The 20,369-nt window shown below is 40.1% G+C and overlaps 1 protein-coding gene across 1 annotated transcript in view; it reads left to right on the plus strand.

Moving 5' to 3' along the window:
• LOC123378553 (sodium channel protein type 2 subunit alpha-like) overlaps positions 1 to 20,369 on the plus strand; it is a 129,757-nt gene that overhangs the window by 95,954 nt on the left and 13,434 nt on the right. The window contains exons 18-21 of the mRNA XM_045032507.1: positions 3,783 to 3,903; positions 4,298 to 4,452; positions 6,209 to 6,382; positions 13,384 to 13,506. Of these exons, the coding sequence (XP_044888442.1) occupies positions 3,783 to 3,903; positions 4,298 to 4,452; positions 6,209 to 6,382; positions 13,384 to 13,506 (573 nt within the window). The remainder of the gene's footprint in view (positions 1 to 3,782; positions 3,904 to 4,297; positions 4,453 to 6,208; positions 6,383 to 13,383; positions 13,507 to 20,369) is intronic.

The following is a 20,369-nucleotide window of genomic DNA, read 5'->3' on the forward strand; positions in this document are numbered from 1 at the left end:
CAGAATTTAGTCTTATATACGTAGGCTTGGATTTTCAAAGAAGCCTAAAGGAATTAGGCACCCATATTCCATTGAAATAACATGCACAATACACTCTGAAATAATTTTTCAAACTTGCAGGACCTTGCCCATAAGGCTGGTAAAGAAGTTAAGTCCATGTCAAGTCCTCATCACTGTAAACCTTTCCATATATCATTTGCTAAGCATTAAGACTGGTGGACAGAGAACTCCTGAAAAAGTCAGCACTGCTAGAGGTGACAAGGAGAGGAATTCAGAGATTATCCTCATCCAGCCATTTCTGTACTACTCAAGTGAGCTGGAGCGGCAGTTAAGATTGTGTATTTTTTATATTGAGCAGAAAATTGTGTGTCTTCCATTATGACTCGGCAAGTTTAGATGAGTGAAAATCAGCTAAGTAATTTTTTATATACTATAGGGTATGTTCATATTGTGCATGTGAAAAGACTCTGTTCACTTCTTTGAGATACTAAGCTATCTGTAGGGTTTGGAAATAGAAGAAAGACTCGTAGAAAGAGAAAAGATCCTGAATTTATAGGAGAACATTTATCCATATATCCTAAAAATAAAGTAAGTCTTTCTTTGGGAACTCACAAGGGAACAGGTTTAGGTAAAAATAAGACAAACTGACATTACACCTCTTTGTACAATTTGAAAATTGTAAGGAAAAAAAAAGATACATTTTTAGTGTTACAGATTTCAATATCTTTGTCCAGTTTAGTACCAGACATTTCAAATACCACTAATTTATTTCCATCCTGACCCTAAACTGCTCACAAAATTTCTATTAGCTTCCTAGATTCTACAGACCTGTTCCAAATGGTCACTTCCCCCCACAGTCAGGGCAAAGCACCTACTAGGCAGGCTCGAGGACCATCCACTGTATCTTATATATTGGGCCATTTCTGACTGATATATCTGCCCAGGATGCGTTATAGCACTTACATGTTTACCTTTGCATTTTTCTGAGTGAAGGGTTGTCTGCATCCCCCTTTCCTACAACAATACCTGAAAATGCTACTGCACCAGTGAACTTAAAATTCCTGAATATTTGAATCCTTAATCATTATTACAATTTCCACAGAGAGCATAGTACAACACAGTCAGTGTCCTATAAGATTTTGCAATATTTTATTTTGTAGCATTTAATCATGGAAACTAGACTCTCTGCTCAATAGTTTGGAGGTTCCTGCAATTTTTTTACTTTTTATTTTTTTTTTAGTTTGCAGCTCATCAACTAACAAAGGCCCAGTCCTGCATATAGGCTGTACACTCAAAATTCCCACTGGTTAGAGTCAGGGCCGGCCCCAGGCACCAGAGAAGGAAGCAGGTGCTTGAGGCGGCCAATGGAAAGGGGTGGCACGTCCGGGTCTTTTTTTTTTTCTCGCTTCGCCACTTGGGGCGGCAAAAAAGCTGGAGCCGGCCCTGGTTAGAGTGTCTATCCCCTGGGCAGTTGCAAACCCCATTATGTTAGATGCTAACGTGCATAGAACTTGCAGACACCATTCATATAAGGGATCTTTGTAAATCATGCATATAGCAGAAAGATTCAGTAATCTTGATTTAAGGAAACCAAGATTTCCTAAAAAGCAAAAATTGTACTATATTAAGGTTTTCCTAGTGTATTTTCTTTATGCAGCATTATTAAATAGTTTGCTAGAAATAGTTTGCTAGAAATGGAGGATTTATTTGTAAACAAGACAATATAAAATTAAATCAAAAGTAATATATCTGCTACTGTAATCAAAGCGTCAAATATTATTCACCTCATATGAGTCACCCATTGACTTCAACTGGATTACTTACATAAAGTGATCAAATTTTGGCCCAAAGTCTGGGCATCCTAGATGGGTCAACTGTAACAGTTTTACTTATGGGAATCAATCAATTTCATATAATTACAATATACAATTTGATTTCACCATTATAACAGCTACACACAAAAGATTATAAATCCGATATGCCTCTTAAACTACACTGATATATATCTATTGAAATCCGTGGATTCACAGCATGGTAAAACTAGAATATGTGAGAAGCAAATCAGTTTTCTTTAAGCCTGAAGAATGCACTGTATTTTGTGTTCAGTATTAAAATATTTTAAAAGTTTATGTCTGCTTTTTGAATTCACAAATTAAGATGAACAGGAGATAAAATGGTTTTCTTTATAATTAACTTTCTTTCCAAGCACTAAACAAAGTTGAAGCGCCATAATAATAGAACATTCTTCCTAGGAATAATGCCTCTAACCTAAGCTTCAAAAGCATCAGTGAAGTAGAGAAGGTGTCTTTAATGCTGCAATGCAGCAACCATCTGTCTAACATTAATACCACATAAGTATGTACTCTCAATCTGCTTACATCATTCCCTTTATAAAATTAGCTATTTATCAATGCAGCCATTTTACTGATGTTATACACTACATGGTAATAACATTGTAAGAGGTCATAGAACGCTGTGATCAAAACTACTTTTATTTAGTATGGTACTCACATTTGTCCGTTGCTAACCATGTGATATCCTAGCATAAAAGAACAAAGTTGAAGATTTGGATTACATCACTGATTTTGGTTCATTGGTACAATATTCTTATATTACAGTTTTCTCTGAAAAGTATTTGATTTCATTTCAGCTATCCTAAAAGTATGAATATCTCTGCCTACTTACGTATTAACTGGACATGTATGTGTACTGTACCAGAGTAACAAGTAGTTTCAAAATGCACAATAGACTATGTAAGTGCATTGGCAAAAGAGAATGCAAAATAATGGCTATTGCTCTAAAATTAATGTGCTGTTCTTTCTGAAAATCTAGAAACTTTAAAAATACTTATAAACAACTGATAATATGTGTTTTCATGTCAATGAGATGAAAAAGTTTAAATATCAACTTTTAGATTTGACAGATTTGATAGAATGCCTTCTACATTAGACATGAAAATACTGCTATGCATCTTTCTATTGGTTTGGTCATAATGTTGGAAAAATGATATGCTATCCACAGTGTAATCCAGTGATACTCAGACCTCAGACCTCAGTGGTTCCGGAGCCAAATTAGCGATCAAATTATTCAAAAGAGCCACAGAAGTGTGAATTCATTGTTTCATTTACTATAGTACTATATATTCATATTTAAACCAAATATTTAGTTTATATATATATATAATATATGTATATATATATATATATATATATATATATTATTCTCACAGCAAAATGACTAACCAAGTTATTAGTATTTTATCAACTACAATTGGTTAATAACAAAAAACATTCTGATTGGTTAATAACTTAGAATGGTTAATAATTAAATCACAGAGTGTTATTATATCATGTGCCGCAAAGAGCTGCAAGAGACACATTAAAAAGCCACTTGCGGCTTGGGACCCTCAGTCAGAGAATCACAAGTGCAATCTACAATACAGTAACATGATTGGTATAATAGCACAATGTACACAGGGCACCTAAGTGTAACCATACTGAAATTTCATTTCAAAATTCTCATCTATGGTGCAGAAAATAGCCAAATTATTCTGGTGATTCCCTGTATGAAAATATTTTCACTGGGAAAAAAATCCATGTGATGTCATTCTAATCTTGTGACCTTGCCTGTAGTAAAGCAATTTGTCATTACATATGTAATATGCTTTTAACTTAGAGCACTGAAATACCTGCAGAGTATTTTGTTATGCATTACAAATATTAATTTACTGTTCAAAATAAACGTATTGGTTAAAAAACAGTTATGTGGGCTTTTATTTACAGAAGCTAAATGCATCCAGCTCATCTGAAGGCAGTACAGTTGATATTGGACTTCCTCAAGAAGGAGAACAGCCAGAGATAGAACCTGAAGAAGCTCTTGAACCAGAAGCCTGTTTTACAGAAGGTGAGTGATGCAAATTGTTGTCTAGTGGAGTATTTTGCTTCCACAAACTACTCCCCACTAGTGCCACCAACAGTACTAGCAACCTCAAGAGGGGGTATTGATTATGCTCCCAGTTCCCTTTTGCATTAGTATCCCCCTTCAGAGGTGTTGCAGCAGGCATACAGCTCTGCAGGTTCCAATGGTGCCTAGTAGGTATCATAATACTATGTTATACGAATCTTATTTTTCCTGCAAAAAGTGAGATTAATGTGCTGAAGAATTCAGGGAGACACTTGTTTACAGACATCCCTTAGAATAACTCTAGAGTTAGTCAAATGGATATCAGTTAATTAATGCTTCAGAATACATTGTTACCTTATTTCCGTGTCTCACAACTTAATATCACATTTGCCAGGCTGTGTACGGAAGTTCAAGTGCTGTCAAGTCAGCATAGAAGATGGGAAAGGAAAAATATGGTGGCATCTTAGGAAAACCTGCTACAAGATAGTTGAACACAACTGGTTTGAGACCTTCATTGTCTTCATGATTCTCCTCAGCAGTGGTGCTCTGGTAATTGTAATGTGAAACAACTGAGATATATGTTAACATTAAGTGTTTAGAACTGTGGTTAATCATATAGATATCTTTAGCATAGTTTTTCTTCCACTGAAAAAAATCTCCATTCAGAAATATCATCATATCTCCACAGAAGTTGTCTCAAGAAACATTTGGCATTTAAAGTAGTATATATAGAAGTTCTTGATGGCTATAAATGCAACAAGCATGGAGGACTGAATATCAGTTGTATATTGAAATAGGAACCTAATTATATGAGCCTCGCACCAAAATATCTTCACTTACTTTTTATATGTTAATGACTTTTTTCTTTATTTTCCTTAAACAGAAATAGAACATGAATTGTTAGTTTCCTTGTACTTTTGTAATATATAAATTAACTACAACTGACCCAGGAGTGCACCATCAGCAGATTGAAATATCGTATGGAGGTCTCAGGTGCAGAAGTGATTAATTCAAATGTTTAGTTTCCAGGCTGGAATGAAAGGTGTATTGCATAAATGCTTCAGTAGTTAATGCTCCATACTAAGTATAAATATACTGTACTAGCTACAATTGTGCTTAAATGCATGTATTATTGGCAAGTTTGTTGCATAGGTTCCCTGAGAAGTGCGGACAGAGTTTTGCCTGAGAGCTGTTATAAAACCATGCCGAAGACTGCTTTGCTAGTTAATCTCTATAGCTTAGTTTCATTGGTATGATTATCCACAATAGTATGGACTAGATCCTGCTTGCAACAACTATGTTGACACATAGTAGTAGCTAGCAGAGTTCAGATCCCAATGTCAACAGGTTATTATTATCTAGGGGAAGAGGAAAAGGAGTTTGAGATTCAAAGAGCTCTACTGGAGTGAGCTTTCTGGATCATCTTCATCTTGGCTGAATGTGATAATAGGTAGAGACCTTCATGGATACAAAATGTGTATCTGCACTCCGATCCACAAAAATTCTCTGTGGATATTCGCCGATGCAGATCTCCACGGATATAAAGCGGATATACGTGGATTTGCAGGGCTCTAACTAACAGCTCCAGAGGTCATCGTGCACCAGTGATGCAAGGCTGTGCCAAATCCTTGACCCCTAACCACGCCCACTTCTCCACAGAGACCTCCTTCCCCGCCACCCACTCTGCCCACACCATAACTCTTTTCCCACTCCAGCCAGAGAAGCTACAATCCTGGGACCTCATGTGCAGCACTGCTCTCCAGAGGGGGACTCAGACACCCTTATACACCCACAACAGCTGTAATGCACGCAGCACTTGGCTTGCTGTAGAAGCATATGGTCACACCCCCTTTGGGGGGGTTGTAGTTTACCTTCTCTGCCAGTGCAAGTTGGGCATTCTAGGAGTTGTAGTCCCCAGTGAGCTATAGCCACATATTACAGCCCGCTGCTGCATAATTCAGAGAGCCGAGCTAGAGCCTGAGGACTGGGTGACAGCCGCTCCATTTGGAAGAGTGTATGCTGTATCCGCATCCAAGCCGCAATCCAAAGAAATGGTCCGTGGATTTGGAGGGCTCTAATAATAGACATGAAAGGAAGGAATGTGTTACAGAAAGTGAAGGAGAAATGGTGCCTCCTGTTCTAACTGGGAAGAGAAAGCATGTGTGGATGGGGGGAAACTATGGTCTGTTATCTGCATATCACCTTACAAAAAAAAGCATACTGGATATTTTCCTCAGTTCCTTTGACTTACATGGCAAACTGTTAAGTCATATAAGCACTTCATATACAAATATTTTGTTCACAGGCTTTTGAAGACATATACATTGAACAGCGCAAGACTATCAAAACCATGCTGGAATATGCTGATAAGGTCTTCACTTACATCTTCATTCTGGAAATGCTTCTAAAATGGGTTGCTTATGGTTTTCAAGCCTATTTCACTAATGCCTGGTGCTGGCTGGACTTCCTGATTGTTGATGTATGTATTCTCTTTTATATACTGTGTTACAAGTCTATCATGCTCCGTAATTCACAATATTATGTCTCACTTATCTTATGTCATTGATTTTTAACCCAAACTCTCCATGTATTCCAGTGGGGAGCTCTGTTTAAAAACTTTCAGCACAATATGGCCCCAGTAATTCCAATTTTGAAGGCAAAAATTATGGAAAGTCAACAGTAGCTTTGAACATTTTGCTGATATTCTTTGGACATTTTATTATGTTATTAATGTACATTTGTACTTTTTTCTCCCTTTTTTCATTTATTTGCAGTATGGAAAGAATGTCATTGATCCTCTTGATTTTTATAGTATATTTTATAGTATATGGATTTTTAATATTTGTTAAGGTGGTTCTTTTGGGGGGCTTTTTTTAATACTGTAATCACAGTTGTGATAAATTCTCTACTCCTTAATCAGTATAATCTCAAAATCACAGTTTTAATTGCATTGTTAAACAATAATAGAATACCATTTATTTAAATATTGATTCTGTTGCACAGCTTATCTCCTCATTCATTACTAATGGGCTAATCCCGCCGCCCATGGAATTCAAAGGCAGTCCAGTGTTGCTGGAGACTTCAGCACTAAGCTCTGCCCTTCAGCTCAGCTCACCAGATTTTCTGCCTATGACAGTGGAAAAAGTTGGCAGTTCAGTTTCTCCCGACCATTTTGTTTTAAACCCTTTATTTTACCTTTTTTTGTGCAGTTGCGACTTAGAATCTTCTTCCTCCTTTTCCTCAACTCCCAGATCGTGTAAATAACAACATTGGCGGATCGACACCGCGGTGCCTCCCTGATGAACTCCTCTGCACCAGCTTAGTCATGGCAGAGCTGTCCTGCAAACACCTGGCTTAAATCTAAGTGGTGTTCCTTATGTGAGGCAGCACTTACAGACTCTAGAGAGGGTGAATTATGCCCTGCCTGTTCCCAGCCAGCCAGCGCCTTCTTGCACTGCCAGGGTACAGGGCTCAGAGTTGGTCCCGCATGTCACATCCTCACCTTTCCCTGGGGAGTTGCAGCTCCAATACAGAAAAGCTCAATCAGGTATTTCTGAGCTTTTGAGGAAAGTGTCTAAGGATAGGGAGGAAGCTATCCAGCCCACTCAGAGAGTAAGTCCTGGAACAGACCTGAACTGGAGGATGCTGAAGTGGGGCCTCGGATCCCTGGGGAAAGAAACAGGGCGCCTATACAGTTTCCCTTCCTCCTACTATGAATTGTGGAATTCTCTTTATACTCAGGGGTAAGTCCTACAAACATCCGAGATTCCGGGTTCAAGAAAGGCAAAAGGAAGTATGTCCTTTGCGAGGCAGCAATTAGTGTAATTAATGAACAAAGGAGGTAAAAATCAGAGGTTAAACCCCTTATCTTTTGCCTCTTCCCCTGAGAGATTGTTCGCTGGGGCTTTTCTCCTACACTGTCTTTTTCACAGTGTTCTGTCATGCTCACCCCACACCCTGCAGCATATCCAGGCATGTGGAGAAGCCTGGTCCTTGTGTTCAGGCTGCAGCCTAATGGAAGATGTGGCTGTCTGGCTTTCAACCCAAGGGTCTTCTGCTAGCGAAAGGGGCTCAGATTTCAGGCAGCAGCAGAATGGGAATTATGCCTTCTGATCATCAGCTATAAACCCTGCTCTGCCAAGGAAAGAGGCTCAGACTCTGAAAGGCAGGAAAGGGTCTCTTTCTCTCTGTCCCTCCCTTGCTCCACAGGCTGGCTCCACATTTAAGCCTTAGGAGCACTTGTTCCAGACATATGAATATTCCACTCCTCACAAAGCTGCACCTTCATGAGATCACAGTAAGGTAAGGGAGAAATCCTTTTCCACATTCAAAGAGATCCTGCTTTACAGTGTAAAGCCTCAACTGGTAGTAGGTTGCTTCTACAGTACTTGGGTGCTAGCCAGCCTTTTGGAACAAGCTGGCAGCCTTTCTTGCTCCCAGGATATATAGCTAGCTACTTTCACAATTGAGATCTGTAAGCAGTAGCCTCCCTCTGTTGTGTGGACCCTATACCCAGGGCTGGCTCCAGACCCCCGCGCGCCAAGCGCGCGCTTGGGGCGGCGTCCCGCGGGAGGGTGGCAGGCAGCTCCGGTGGACCTCCCGCAGACGTGCCTGCGGAGGGTCCGCTGGTCCCACGGCTCCGGTGGACCTCCCACAGACGTGCTTGCGGGAGGTCCACCGGAGCCACGAGACCAGCAAATCCTCCGCAGGCACGTCTGCGGGAGGTCCACCGGAGCCGCGGGACCAGCAACTGCCAGAGCGCCCCCCGCGGCGTGCCGCCCTGCTTGGGGCGGTGCAAATCCTAGAGCCGCCCCTGCCTATACCAGGATGAATAGTGTACTACCTCCCCCTGTAATCAGCCAGAGGAAGAAATACCACAGATGCATCAACAAAAAAATCCTACAGGACTTTGTGAGGAGAGGGTGTCGCTCAGTGGTTTGCAAGGAACTCAATATTAATAAAATAACTTCCCTTTTATTAGATACGTTTTCCTGTCAATGTCTCCTTTGAGGGCATCATAAGATTCAGATGAGGATGTCTAATTAAACAAAGGTTAAACTAAAATGTTTATGTAAAAACAAAGACATTTCATAAATTTGGGGAGCTTAAGGTTGGCACGGCAGTAGCTCCACTAATGAAAGGCACAGTCACACCTTTGGAAGGGACTTCCTTCTAAAAGACCCCATAGACCCAGGGTGGGCAAACTTTTTGGCCTGAGGGCCACATCGGCATTGCAAAACTGTATGGAGGGCAAGGTAGGGCAGGCTGTGCCTCTCCAAACAACCTGGCCCCGCCCCCTCCCACTTCCCGCCCCCTGACTGCCCCCCTCAAAACTCCTGACCCATCCAGCCCCCCTCCCCGCTCCTTGTCCTGCGACTGCACCCTCCCAGGACCATCGCCCCAACCCCCCCCGGAACCCCAGCCCCTATCCACCACCCACTGCTCTCTGTCCCCTGACCGTCCCGACCCCTATCCACATTCCCACCCCCAGACAGGCCCCCCCGGGACTCCCACGCCTATCCAACCCCCCTGTCTGGCTGCCCTGTCCCCTATCCACACCCCCACCCCTAACTGCCACCTGGGACCACACCCCCTCTCTAACTCCACCTGCTCCCTGTCCCCTGACTGCCCCGACCCCTATCCAACCCCCACCCCACCCCCTTACCATGCTGCTCAGAGCAGCAGGAGCTCACAGCCCCACTGCCTGGCAGGAGCAGCAGGCCAGAGCGCTGGCAGCGCAGCACGCTGAGGCTGCGGGGGGAGGAGGGACAGCGGGGGAAGGGCCGGGGGCTAGCCTCCACGGCCAGGAGCTCAAGGGCCAGGCAGGACAGTCCCGCAGGCTGGATGTGGCCCGCGGGCCATAGTTTACTGAACTCTGCCATAGACCATATGAATGATGACACACTGCACAGCAATTTCAAAGCCTCAGCTAAAGCCATTCAGACCAAAGTCTTTTTATTTTTATTGTATTTAGTAAAGAAAACCTACTTTGTGACAAACAAGCGGCTCATTGTCTAGAAGTATGATACTTGCTTGGAATGAGACATTTCTGGGTCTGTCTTGGTGAAACCCATGATGTGATTTGTGACAATTAATAGATTCTGACTTGGTAGCTACAAGACAGTCATGTTATAACCATGAATAGCCATTCAAATAGCAAGGAGCTATCTGGCTAAACATTAGGGAAAGTAGTAGCTGAGATTGCAAAGAAGCCTCAACCCTCACTGTCAGAGCCAGCATATCAACTCCAAGGATATCCTTGAAGGGACTATTGCCCTGGCAGAGGGAAAAATCTGGAGCAGAAGCCTCCAGGGAAACATTGATAAACTTTTCCTCCAAATCAACAAAATCCTCATCATAATAAAAACAAAAAGAGCATTTGTGTTTGAGATGTCACAATTCCTGTCCAAGACTCATCCTTCTGATTTACCCTCTGCACCCAGGGTTCTCAGTGGCTGGTAGTTCTCACAGCAAGGCACAGGTTGCACAATATGCACCTATAACCATGCATAGACAACATGCTGATCTGTATGAACAGAGACACAGACCGGTTCATAAATGAACTGCTGCTGGAAAGGATTCATAGTCACCAGTTCTTGAAAACCAAAAAGAGTTTTTGATTCTAGTGCAGAGAATTGCTCACCCAGATATCAAAAGAGACATGGGTATAACCTTAATTTTACTATAATGGTGAAGATTAGGAAAGATCTAAAACTACATTGAATCAATCATTTCTTGAGGGATCAGTTATCTCCGATGGCTAGGATTATTGGTGCCATGCATCAGCTTCATCCCTTGAATGGGTTTCTCAAAATGTACCTGCTGAAATTCCTTCCGAGGACATAGAATCATGCACTTGATACAGTGCAAAATTAGATGTCATCCTCAGACTGCATTTCAATGTCCCTTTGTGGGCAGATAAGGGCAAACAAAATGCTGAAAGCCAAGCCAACTTTCACTTTAGAACTTTGCATTCTCAATATGGAGAAATTTCCAATATTTTGTAGTAGTTAGCTTTTGGCTAACTTCAACACCTCTATTGAGTGTCTTCAAAAAAAAACCAAAAAAAACCCACACATGACCCTATGGGATCAGAACAGTGGTCCACCAAGTTCAGTTTGTGACAGTGACCAGTACCAACTACATCAGTAGAAGGTGCAAGAAACCACATAGTGAGCAATTGTTGTACTTGCAGAGGAAGTCTCCTCTTACCTCCCATGACAAATTGGCTTATGATTGAGGCATGAGTGTTTATATCACTTACAAAACTAGAGAGTAACCAGGGGTCAAAGCTTCTCTATGGCAATGGAAATAATGTCCTGGGTAGAAAAGAATCTGTTGCCTTTCAAGACAGTTAATGTAAAAGGATACAGAAAAGAGGAAAAGGGAGAGTTGTGGTCCTCCTCCTAAACCTCCACTAGCCCAGAAGGCACTTTGATAGATAGCTACATTGTACTTGCGAGACCTCTCAAAGCAGGGACTCCACTCAGACTCTGAATACCTACAGTTACCAGCCCCAGCATCAGAAGAGAGATGTAGTTCAGCATGGATTCTACATTAACCTCTGAGGCATTGATATCCAGATAGAACTCAGCCAGGATGTTTTATTAATTGGTCTGCTCAAATTCTCATTTCTGATGTGAGGGGAAACAGAGAGCTCTTTGAGACCTGGCCTGGCTTTTTGTTTGTTTGTGCCAAGCACAATGGGGTCCAGATCTATAGATAATATAAATATTATAATAATCCGAAAGATTTGGGGATCTCATCTACACCAGTATTTCTCCAAGGAGGTTTGGTTCGAGTCCTACAGCCAAGTACCTTAGAAATGTGGGTACCAGACATAGCGGCATTTGTAGACAGGTACATTGGATTCTCCATATAAGTATCAGGTGCCAAGTTTATCACAGAGACAAATTAGACAACCCTGCGGCTTGCCTTTCTAGGCGCCATTACCTCCAAAAGTCAAGTTTTGAAATTGGTTCCCGTATCCATGCAAGAACCACACTGCTTTTGTTATAAGGAAAATGTTATTCTTGTAGATCCACAAAACTTTCTGTTCCAGATAAGTTCCTCTTTCCACAATTCCTGAGAAATAGTTCTCCCATCATGTTTTCCTAATCCTTGGAAGGTTGTGGCATGAATGGGCTCTCAAGCTAGATCTCTAAAGATACATCTGAAGCATATGGAATACATACGCCAATTGTATTCTGTTAATCTCCTTCTGTCTGAAATGCCAAGGCCTTAGGGCCTCAAGGTTGCTACAGGCAAGATGTAAATATCTAGCACTAGTTGGCATGCTAGACATCTGAGAAACTATTCACAGAAATCTCGGCGGGGGTGGGGGCAAGGAAGTATATGAGCCTCATCTGAGGAAGATTTGCGAAATAATTTTCCATTCCTTCACACAGGCATTGTTTTGAATGAGGGTGCTATTTGGTTGGTTCCCACATAGCTCCTTAGTTTATAAAGCTCTTGCTTTATATGGGAGGAACTTCCATTCCTGCCTGTTGTTCTACTATAATAGTTCTTTCCCTTCCTACTTCTGAGATTCATTGCTTACCTCTTCCCATTAGTAATGAATGAAGAGAGAAGCTGTGTAACGGAATGAGAAATGTTTTACCTGATGAATTTCTTTCAGTTAGCCATTTGTCCCTGAATTCAACCCACCTTGGTAGACTGGTAAATGACCAGAATATAAATTGAAATTGTTCTCTAAAAGGACTCTTAGACTTATATTAACTTAGGGTCAATTTAATATGTCATATCAAGTTGTCTTAATGCTAATAATTGGTTACTGGAGTGTTTCTTTGTCTGTGGAAGAACTCTTCTTGTGACGAGAGCTGAAGGACAGAACTTTGTTCTGTAGCCTCCAGCAGCTACATTGGACCATTTCTGAATTCCACAGTTGGGCTGGGGGGGAGGGTGCGCGGCTAGGCCATTAGTTATAAATTCAGAGAGAAGTTGCTAACAGAATTATCAGATAAGAAATTTCTCATTTATCAGTCTTCAACAATGCCAATAATTCTGAACAGCTCTTGAGTGAGACACTTTGGACACTAGAAAGTCACTATTGACTGTGGGCCAAATTAATCCTTGTCTGTTGTGACTGTTTACGCCATGACTGTATTTGGTCCTTGAGAGTTTTCGGATTACTATCAAGATCTGTGGACTTTCTGAAAAGTCTTATCCTAAACTGGCAGTTCAAATTCAGATACATTTTTGGAGGTTCTTTTTATGTGTATGACTTCATTTCCAGTGAATATTGACCATTATGTGTGAACTTATAAAGCATTTATATCCTTGTGCCAACAGGATTTCAATGACAGGTGTCATGTAACACACTTTTGTTCTACTTTGGCTGACTCAAAAGATCTCTCCTAGGTTATAAAACGATTCCTGGAGAAAGAGATCCATTCCTTGCATATGTATAGGAGGATATACAAGATGAATGAGCATTATTGCTTTTCTGTTTTTATATAGGTCTCTTTGGTTAGCTTAACAGCTAATGCCTTGGGCTACTCAGAACTTGGTGCGATTAAATCCCTTAGGACATTAAGAGCTTTGAGACCTCTAAGAGCCTTGTCACGATTTGAAGGGATGAGGGTAAGACAAAATGAAAGAACATGAAATAATGCATGCCTAAAAAGAAACCATGCATGCAGAATAAGGAATCACAAATCCATGCAGAAATGTCACAGTATTATCTTATCTCTTGCATATTTATCACTAACAGATAAGCAAAAGGCTTCAGTTGCTTATGTAAATTCATATGTTATATCACACGTTAGTATGCTCATGTAGGTTATTTTACCTCCCACCTGATTTGGAATTTTCCTGTTGGGCTCTAGGACTTATCAACTGCATGGATGTATTGTGAATTCCTAAAACTATAGTACTAAGTTAAAGTTAAATTGATCCTATATAATTTCCTCTTCATGTGTTGTAATGTGTTTTTGTTAGAAGTTTGGATCTTTGTGTTTTCATTACATAAATTAGCCCTAAGAACATAAGAACGGCCATTCTGGGTCAGACCAATGGCTCATCTAACCCAGTCTCCTGTCTTCTGACAGTGGCCAATGCCAAATGCTTCAGAGGGAATGAATGGATCAGACAATCATTGAGTGATCCATCTACTGTCGTCCACTCCCAGCTTCTGGCAAACAGAGGCTAGGGGCACTCAGAGCATGGGTTTGCATCCCTGGGCATTTGGTTAATAGCCATTGATGGGCATATCCTCCATGAACTTATTTAGTTCTTTTTTTAATCCTGTTATAGTTTTGGCCTGCACAACATCCCCTATTCCACAGGTTGACAGTGTGTTTTGTGAAGAAATACTTCCTTTGTTTGTTTTAAACTTGCTGTCTATTAATTTCATTCAGTGACTCCTGGTTCTTGTGTTATATAAAGGAGTAAATAATAGTTCCTTATTCACTTTCTCCATACCAGTCAATATTTTATAGATCTCCATCATATCCCTTCTTAGTTGTTTCTTTTCCAATCTGAAAAGTGCCAGTCTTTTTAATCACTCCTCATGCAGAAGTTGTTCGATATCTTTAATAATTTCTGTTGCCCTTCTCTGCACCTTTTCCAATTCTTATATATCTTTCTGAACTGGGGTGACCAGAACTGCACATAGTATTCAAGCTGTGTGTGTACTAGGGGTTAATATAGAGGCATTATATTTTCTGTCTTATTAGTTATCCTTTTTCTAATAGTGCCTAATATTCTGTTAGCTTTTTTGACAGCCACTGCACATTGAGCGTATGTTTTCTGAGAACTATCCACAATGACTTCAAGATCTCTTTCTTGAGTGGCAACAGCTAATTTAGACCCCCTCATTTTGTATGAATAGTTGGGATTATGTTTTCCAATGTGCATTACTTTGCATTTATCAACATTGGACTCATCCTTTGCAGATTCATCTGAAAATCAATCAACAAAACAATTTAATATCTTTGATGGTCTTTGAAACAAACTAATTGTGAAGCTCCCAAATTTCTTCAGCACAGCTCCGTGACATTGATTTTTCTAGGGTATTTGTTGATGTCAGGCTGCCTGGAGTGGCTCATGAGTGTACATGCCAATCTCAGGGCTGACTATTACAAACCAGGGCACAAACTGGTTGTGTGTTCTGTAATTAGATTTGACCAACCAACTATCAGGTGTGAATTCCTCAAGCACTATAATAACCTTGTACCTTTGGGCACTCCAGTCTATCTTGCCCCCCAGGCAATCCTGCCTTTGTGATAAATGGTCCCTTCCACCAAAAATGACAATAATATTCAGGTTACTCCCAGACCCAAAGGACCAGTCACTTACTCCAGGTCAATTGTACCATAGATCTCACACCACAGACAATGCTTATAGCCAATCCTATAATGAACTAACTAAAGAGTTTTTAAATAAGAAAAAGAAATGAGTTATTTACAAGGTTAAAGCAGGTAAACATATGCACACAAATGTGTTGCAGTCTTAGATTTCAAAAAGTAATAGAAGCTGCTGTAATGTGCAAATTCTACATGTCCTTTAGGGCTAAACCATGCTAAGCATCTTGGGGATCCCTTATGCTTAGAAACATTGCTGTTTCCAAATTCCAAGCAGGATAATGGTTACAGATTTTTATTCCTTTTCCCCAGAGTTCAAACTGTGATGGGTTGAGGGTTTGTGCACATCCCCTCTTTGTGTGTGTGTGGAGCAACCAACAAGGTATTTTGTCCACTGATGTTCCACAATGGTTTGTCTGGTGTCTATAGGCCATCTTTTGTTGGGCAAGAGATGACATCTCTTGTGGAAAACTAGTATTTCACACTTGGTAATGCTTCTCTCTTGACTATGGGGATGTCCCGTTTCATAGCAAACACTTTTACGGTTAAAAAACAAACACTTATTTATCTTATAACCTGGGTTATAATATGGATATTATAAGTGAGATTAATGCATGCAGCAGCTCACAAGCATTTCATAAAGTCCAAACACTAAACACATTCTTATAAACTTAACATATATTTTAACAATGTTAACACACAGGTGAGCCAAACTGGTTTTCAGCTATGTATCTGTCAGTGTTCAGTGAGGCCTAGGCATGAGCTGGCATCTGATCTCCAAGCATCACAGTTGACAAGTCAGAAAGTTTAAAAGTTCACCCTGAGAGTTGTTTGTGAAAAAGTTTGCTCCCACCCAATACATAATATTTTAAATATCTGAAAATATTGTATCTTGTGTTGTGACTTCAAGCAGTTGTTGCAGGAAGAAGTTTGTTTTGTAAAGCAAACCTTCCACAAACTTTCCCAGCCAACTGTTTTGAAACACCTGACTCTGCTCAGACTGGCTAGAACATACACCTACTTTTGATAGAAATGTATTCCTCTTCACCTCCAGAGACATACTGGAACTGAGGAGCCCCAAGGATCTTATGCTGTTTACCTCAAACCTAACAGATCTTTTCCATCTATAAATTTGATTATGTCTAACCACACTGGAAAAGCACATGTCCTCGACATTTCCACTAAAATGATAATCAGTAAAATACTTATGAGTGTTAAATAATAAAATGTTTTATATGTGCAGTAAGGAGCTACAGTGGAAGAGTAAAGAATAGCAAGGAGGGAAAGCACTGCCTTTCATGAAGGATTGAATCTGACTCTGAACCCCATGCTATCTACACTGTTGTAAATTCTTCCTAGATTAAGATTATTTGAATACGTCTACTGACCTGATCACTGTCTCCAAGTATCTACGTGGGGGAGAGGTTTCTGATGATAGAAAAATACCATAGTGAGATCCAGTGGCTGAACCTAGACAAATTCAGACTAGAAATAAGGTGCAATTAAGAGTGAGGTAATTAACCACCAGATCTATGGACGTGGAGGATTCTTTGTCACTTCAAGTCTTTAAATCAAGACTGAATGTCTCATATAGATCAAATTCAAATTATGGGATTGATGCAGAAATTACTGAGTGAGGTTCTGTGACTTATGTTATGAGGAAGTTCAAACTATATGATCATATAATGGTCCCTTCTGGCCTTAAAATCTGTGAATCTATGAAGTAGCAATATTACAATACAATATTATTTGCTGATGAGTATTATGCTGACACTTACTTCCAGTGAGCATTAATATAGTGTTACTTATACATGTGCAGGAAATTCCTCTCTACACATTTTAAAAGTCTGCCGAGTTATTCTTTATAGCCTGATTTACCACACATCCCTGATACAGTGTGGACCAGCAAGGCCCATTGAGTCACAGAAGGGATTCACCTTGAAGGAGGGCATGTGGTGTTTCCACTAACACTTTCTGTCAGTGTTCCTGCTGGAAGGAAGAAACTTTAATTTACAGATGGGGCATCAGGCAGCCTGAAGTATACTTAAGGGTTGTGCTGAATCATGAATTGGCTATTCCCACCATCATCATTCATTGCTGGTCGGTGTTGGCCCTCCGTTGTCTTCTTTTTTGTTTAGTCAATGACCTCTTTCTGCACGATGGTTTGTTTTCCCAGGAGAACTTTTTACTGCCAGGAACCTGTCCACCAATTTTTACACTAATAGAAGCCAGGATGTATCTAGCCCAATGTTTTCTTTGATGCTCTGTTTTATGTTTTGTACTTTGTAAAAGATTCATAATTTGAGCTATAACTATAGCTACAGGACTCACACTGAAAAAGGAAAAAGTAGGTCATCTGTGGAAATGCAGCAATTATGGAAGGAAAACACATGACTGGGCATGCAGCTGTGAGAGCGAGAGATACAGACACCTTGTGTGTAATGAGATACAATGCCTGAGGTCAGATGCCTTCTCCACATAACAAATCCTTTATATCTTCATAACTATTCTCCCTGGTGCATGGAATTATTATACTTATAAAATAGCACAGTCCTGTTTTTAAGTAAAAATGTCAATGATCATGAGATCTTAAAAGATTTGGTTAAGAATATGTTTATTTTTTTAAATATCACTTAAAATGATATTCAAGTTCAGAATATCTATAACTTGACCAAATCCTTTCCCCCCCTTATTTTTGCAGCCAAAATGCCCACTAAAATCAATGGGAGCTATCCCTCAATGAGGCCTAAAGGTCTCTGATCACTGATTTCAGATATTAAATTATTTCAACATTATTGCTGAATTGTTAATTTCCATATGTCTGAGAACCCCTCCATGACAGCCCCCAGGGTACAATCTGGACTGTAGAATTGCTGTGCCCCCTTAATTCTCCAGCCTGTTTTATACTATGCCGTGCTTTGCTGTGTGAGCTGCCACTCTGCCCACTCACCCCAGCCTCTAGCATACAAGTCACCCCTCACCCCCAGATATATACCAGAGTGCTATGCCCAGCCACTCTTGAATTATATATAGGGCAACCCCCACATATCCCTGGCACCCCAGAAAGGTACCGCCTTGTACTGCTCAGCTACTTACTGAGCAATACAAGCTTATAAAGTCTGTTGTTTTATCAAAGAAAATGAATATGCACCAGCCCTTATTAACCTGAGTAGATTCCCCAAGCCCTTCAGCCAAAAACACACTGGATTTAGATAAAACATCAGAATAAGTTTATTAACTACAGAAAGATAGAGTCTACATGATTCTAAGTAGTGTAAGCATAGTAGATCAGTATTGGTTACAAAAAGAAATAAAAGATAAAAACTGCAAGCTGTTTCCTAAATTTTACCAAGGCTAAATTAGAAGCACACAACTTTTCTCACCCATCTGGATGTTGCAGGCAGTTCACAGTTCTTAGTACACAGGCTGGGGTCCCTTCTCAGCCTGGGACCAATCTTCTCCAGTTCCAAGTCCTTCAAGCAATCTTGTTTCAGTAGAGATGTGGGAGGAGAGAGGTGGCCGGGGGCCTTTGTTTCCCCTTTTTATATCCTGACTTTACTGGAAAAGGCCCCATGACTTAACAAAGTGCTCTGCACTCAGTCCTTCACATATGAGTTGCAAATTCTTGCTTGCACCTTCTGTATACCTGCAGTTTGAGGTGTCTCCAGGAAAGACATGCCAGTCCTTTGTTTATAGTTCTTTTGTTATTTCTAAAGAGCTAGTCTGTGAGCATTCTCCAGAGTCACAACATGTTTCTGTAACAAACATATAGCAAAATCTCATAACTACATATACAATCATGATACACACATGTTAACAGGACAGTAATACTCAGCAGACTATGACTTTTCCAATGATACATCACAAGGCATAATTTGTAACAGATTTATCATAATTTTATAAAAGCAGTAACCTTAATAGTGTAGACTGTCAGACCCTCCCAAGGAAAAAGCCCTGCCACCCATATCACCAACAAAGGAGAGAGCTCTGCTGGAACATTGTGGGAAGGCTGAAGAAGTCCCACATCTGTCCAGTATGGGACTGGGAAAAGTCCTTACATAATCCTCTATGCCCTACTGGTGAATGACAATGTCTCTTGTTATTCTGATTTATATTAATGATTTACATTAGCAATTTCCAATTATGCTTTGTAATTTGTTTTTCTTTTTTTAACCATACTATTTTGATTTTAAAATACCAGATGTCATACTAGAAATCTTAGATTTTCTTAGAATTTGCACTTTTTATTGTTATGAATATAAATTTGTTGACATCAATGAACAAATTAGTGCTAGAGAGAGGATAGGGTCAAGGACCCCTTTAACTTACCTGCAGATGCGTGCAAGTGGTGAGGCTAAGTAGTTCTGTCATAAGCATGTAGCTCCCCAAAATAAACATATAGGATTGGCAGGTGTGGAGCCATGAAGGCATAGGAAATGCCATTGCCCAGCATACTTACCCTCCTCCCCACAGCCCATTTTTGGTTTTGGCAAAGTAATATCCCATAAACTACAGTAATTATTATAAATGGACTCATACTGAAAGTCCCTTTATTTTATAGAAACTAAAAATGAAAGCAGCAAAGAATCCTGTGGCACCTTATAGACTAACAGACGTTTTGGAGCATGAGCTTTCGTGGGTGAATACCCACTTCGTCAGATGCAAAAATGAAAGATCACTGCTATCAGTATAAATAATGGCTATAATATTAATAATAATAATGTATGTCTGACATCAAATTTGGCACAATATTACCAATACTAGAAAACAATCCACAACATATGAAGTCTTAATATATCAATAAATACACTCTCTATCATTAAGTAATTTTAGCAATTTATAGTTACAACTGATAATTTTTGGAGTGAACATAATTATTTTATTAATGCAGCATTATTCATTTTCCATCTGAGGCTTTGAAGTCACATTACTACACTTGGAGCTGACTCTTTTCATACTCATGTCTAATTTGCTGCCCACAGTCATCCCTAGTACTTTCAGCATTAATGCTTTTCAAATTTCTCCACCACATCAAATATCTGAGTTTCATATTATTTTTCCCAAAATACATTATCTTGCATTTCTCAAATTAAATATCATTTTGCTATTTTTGGCCCATTTTAAAAATATTTCCAGGTCTCT

This window comes from Mauremys mutica, chromosome 10 (assembly GCF_020497125.1).
Source record: "Mauremys mutica isolate MM-2020 ecotype Southern chromosome 10, ASM2049712v1, whole genome shotgun sequence".
NCBI lineage: Eukaryota > Metazoa > Chordata > Testudines > Geoemydidae > Mauremys > Mauremys mutica.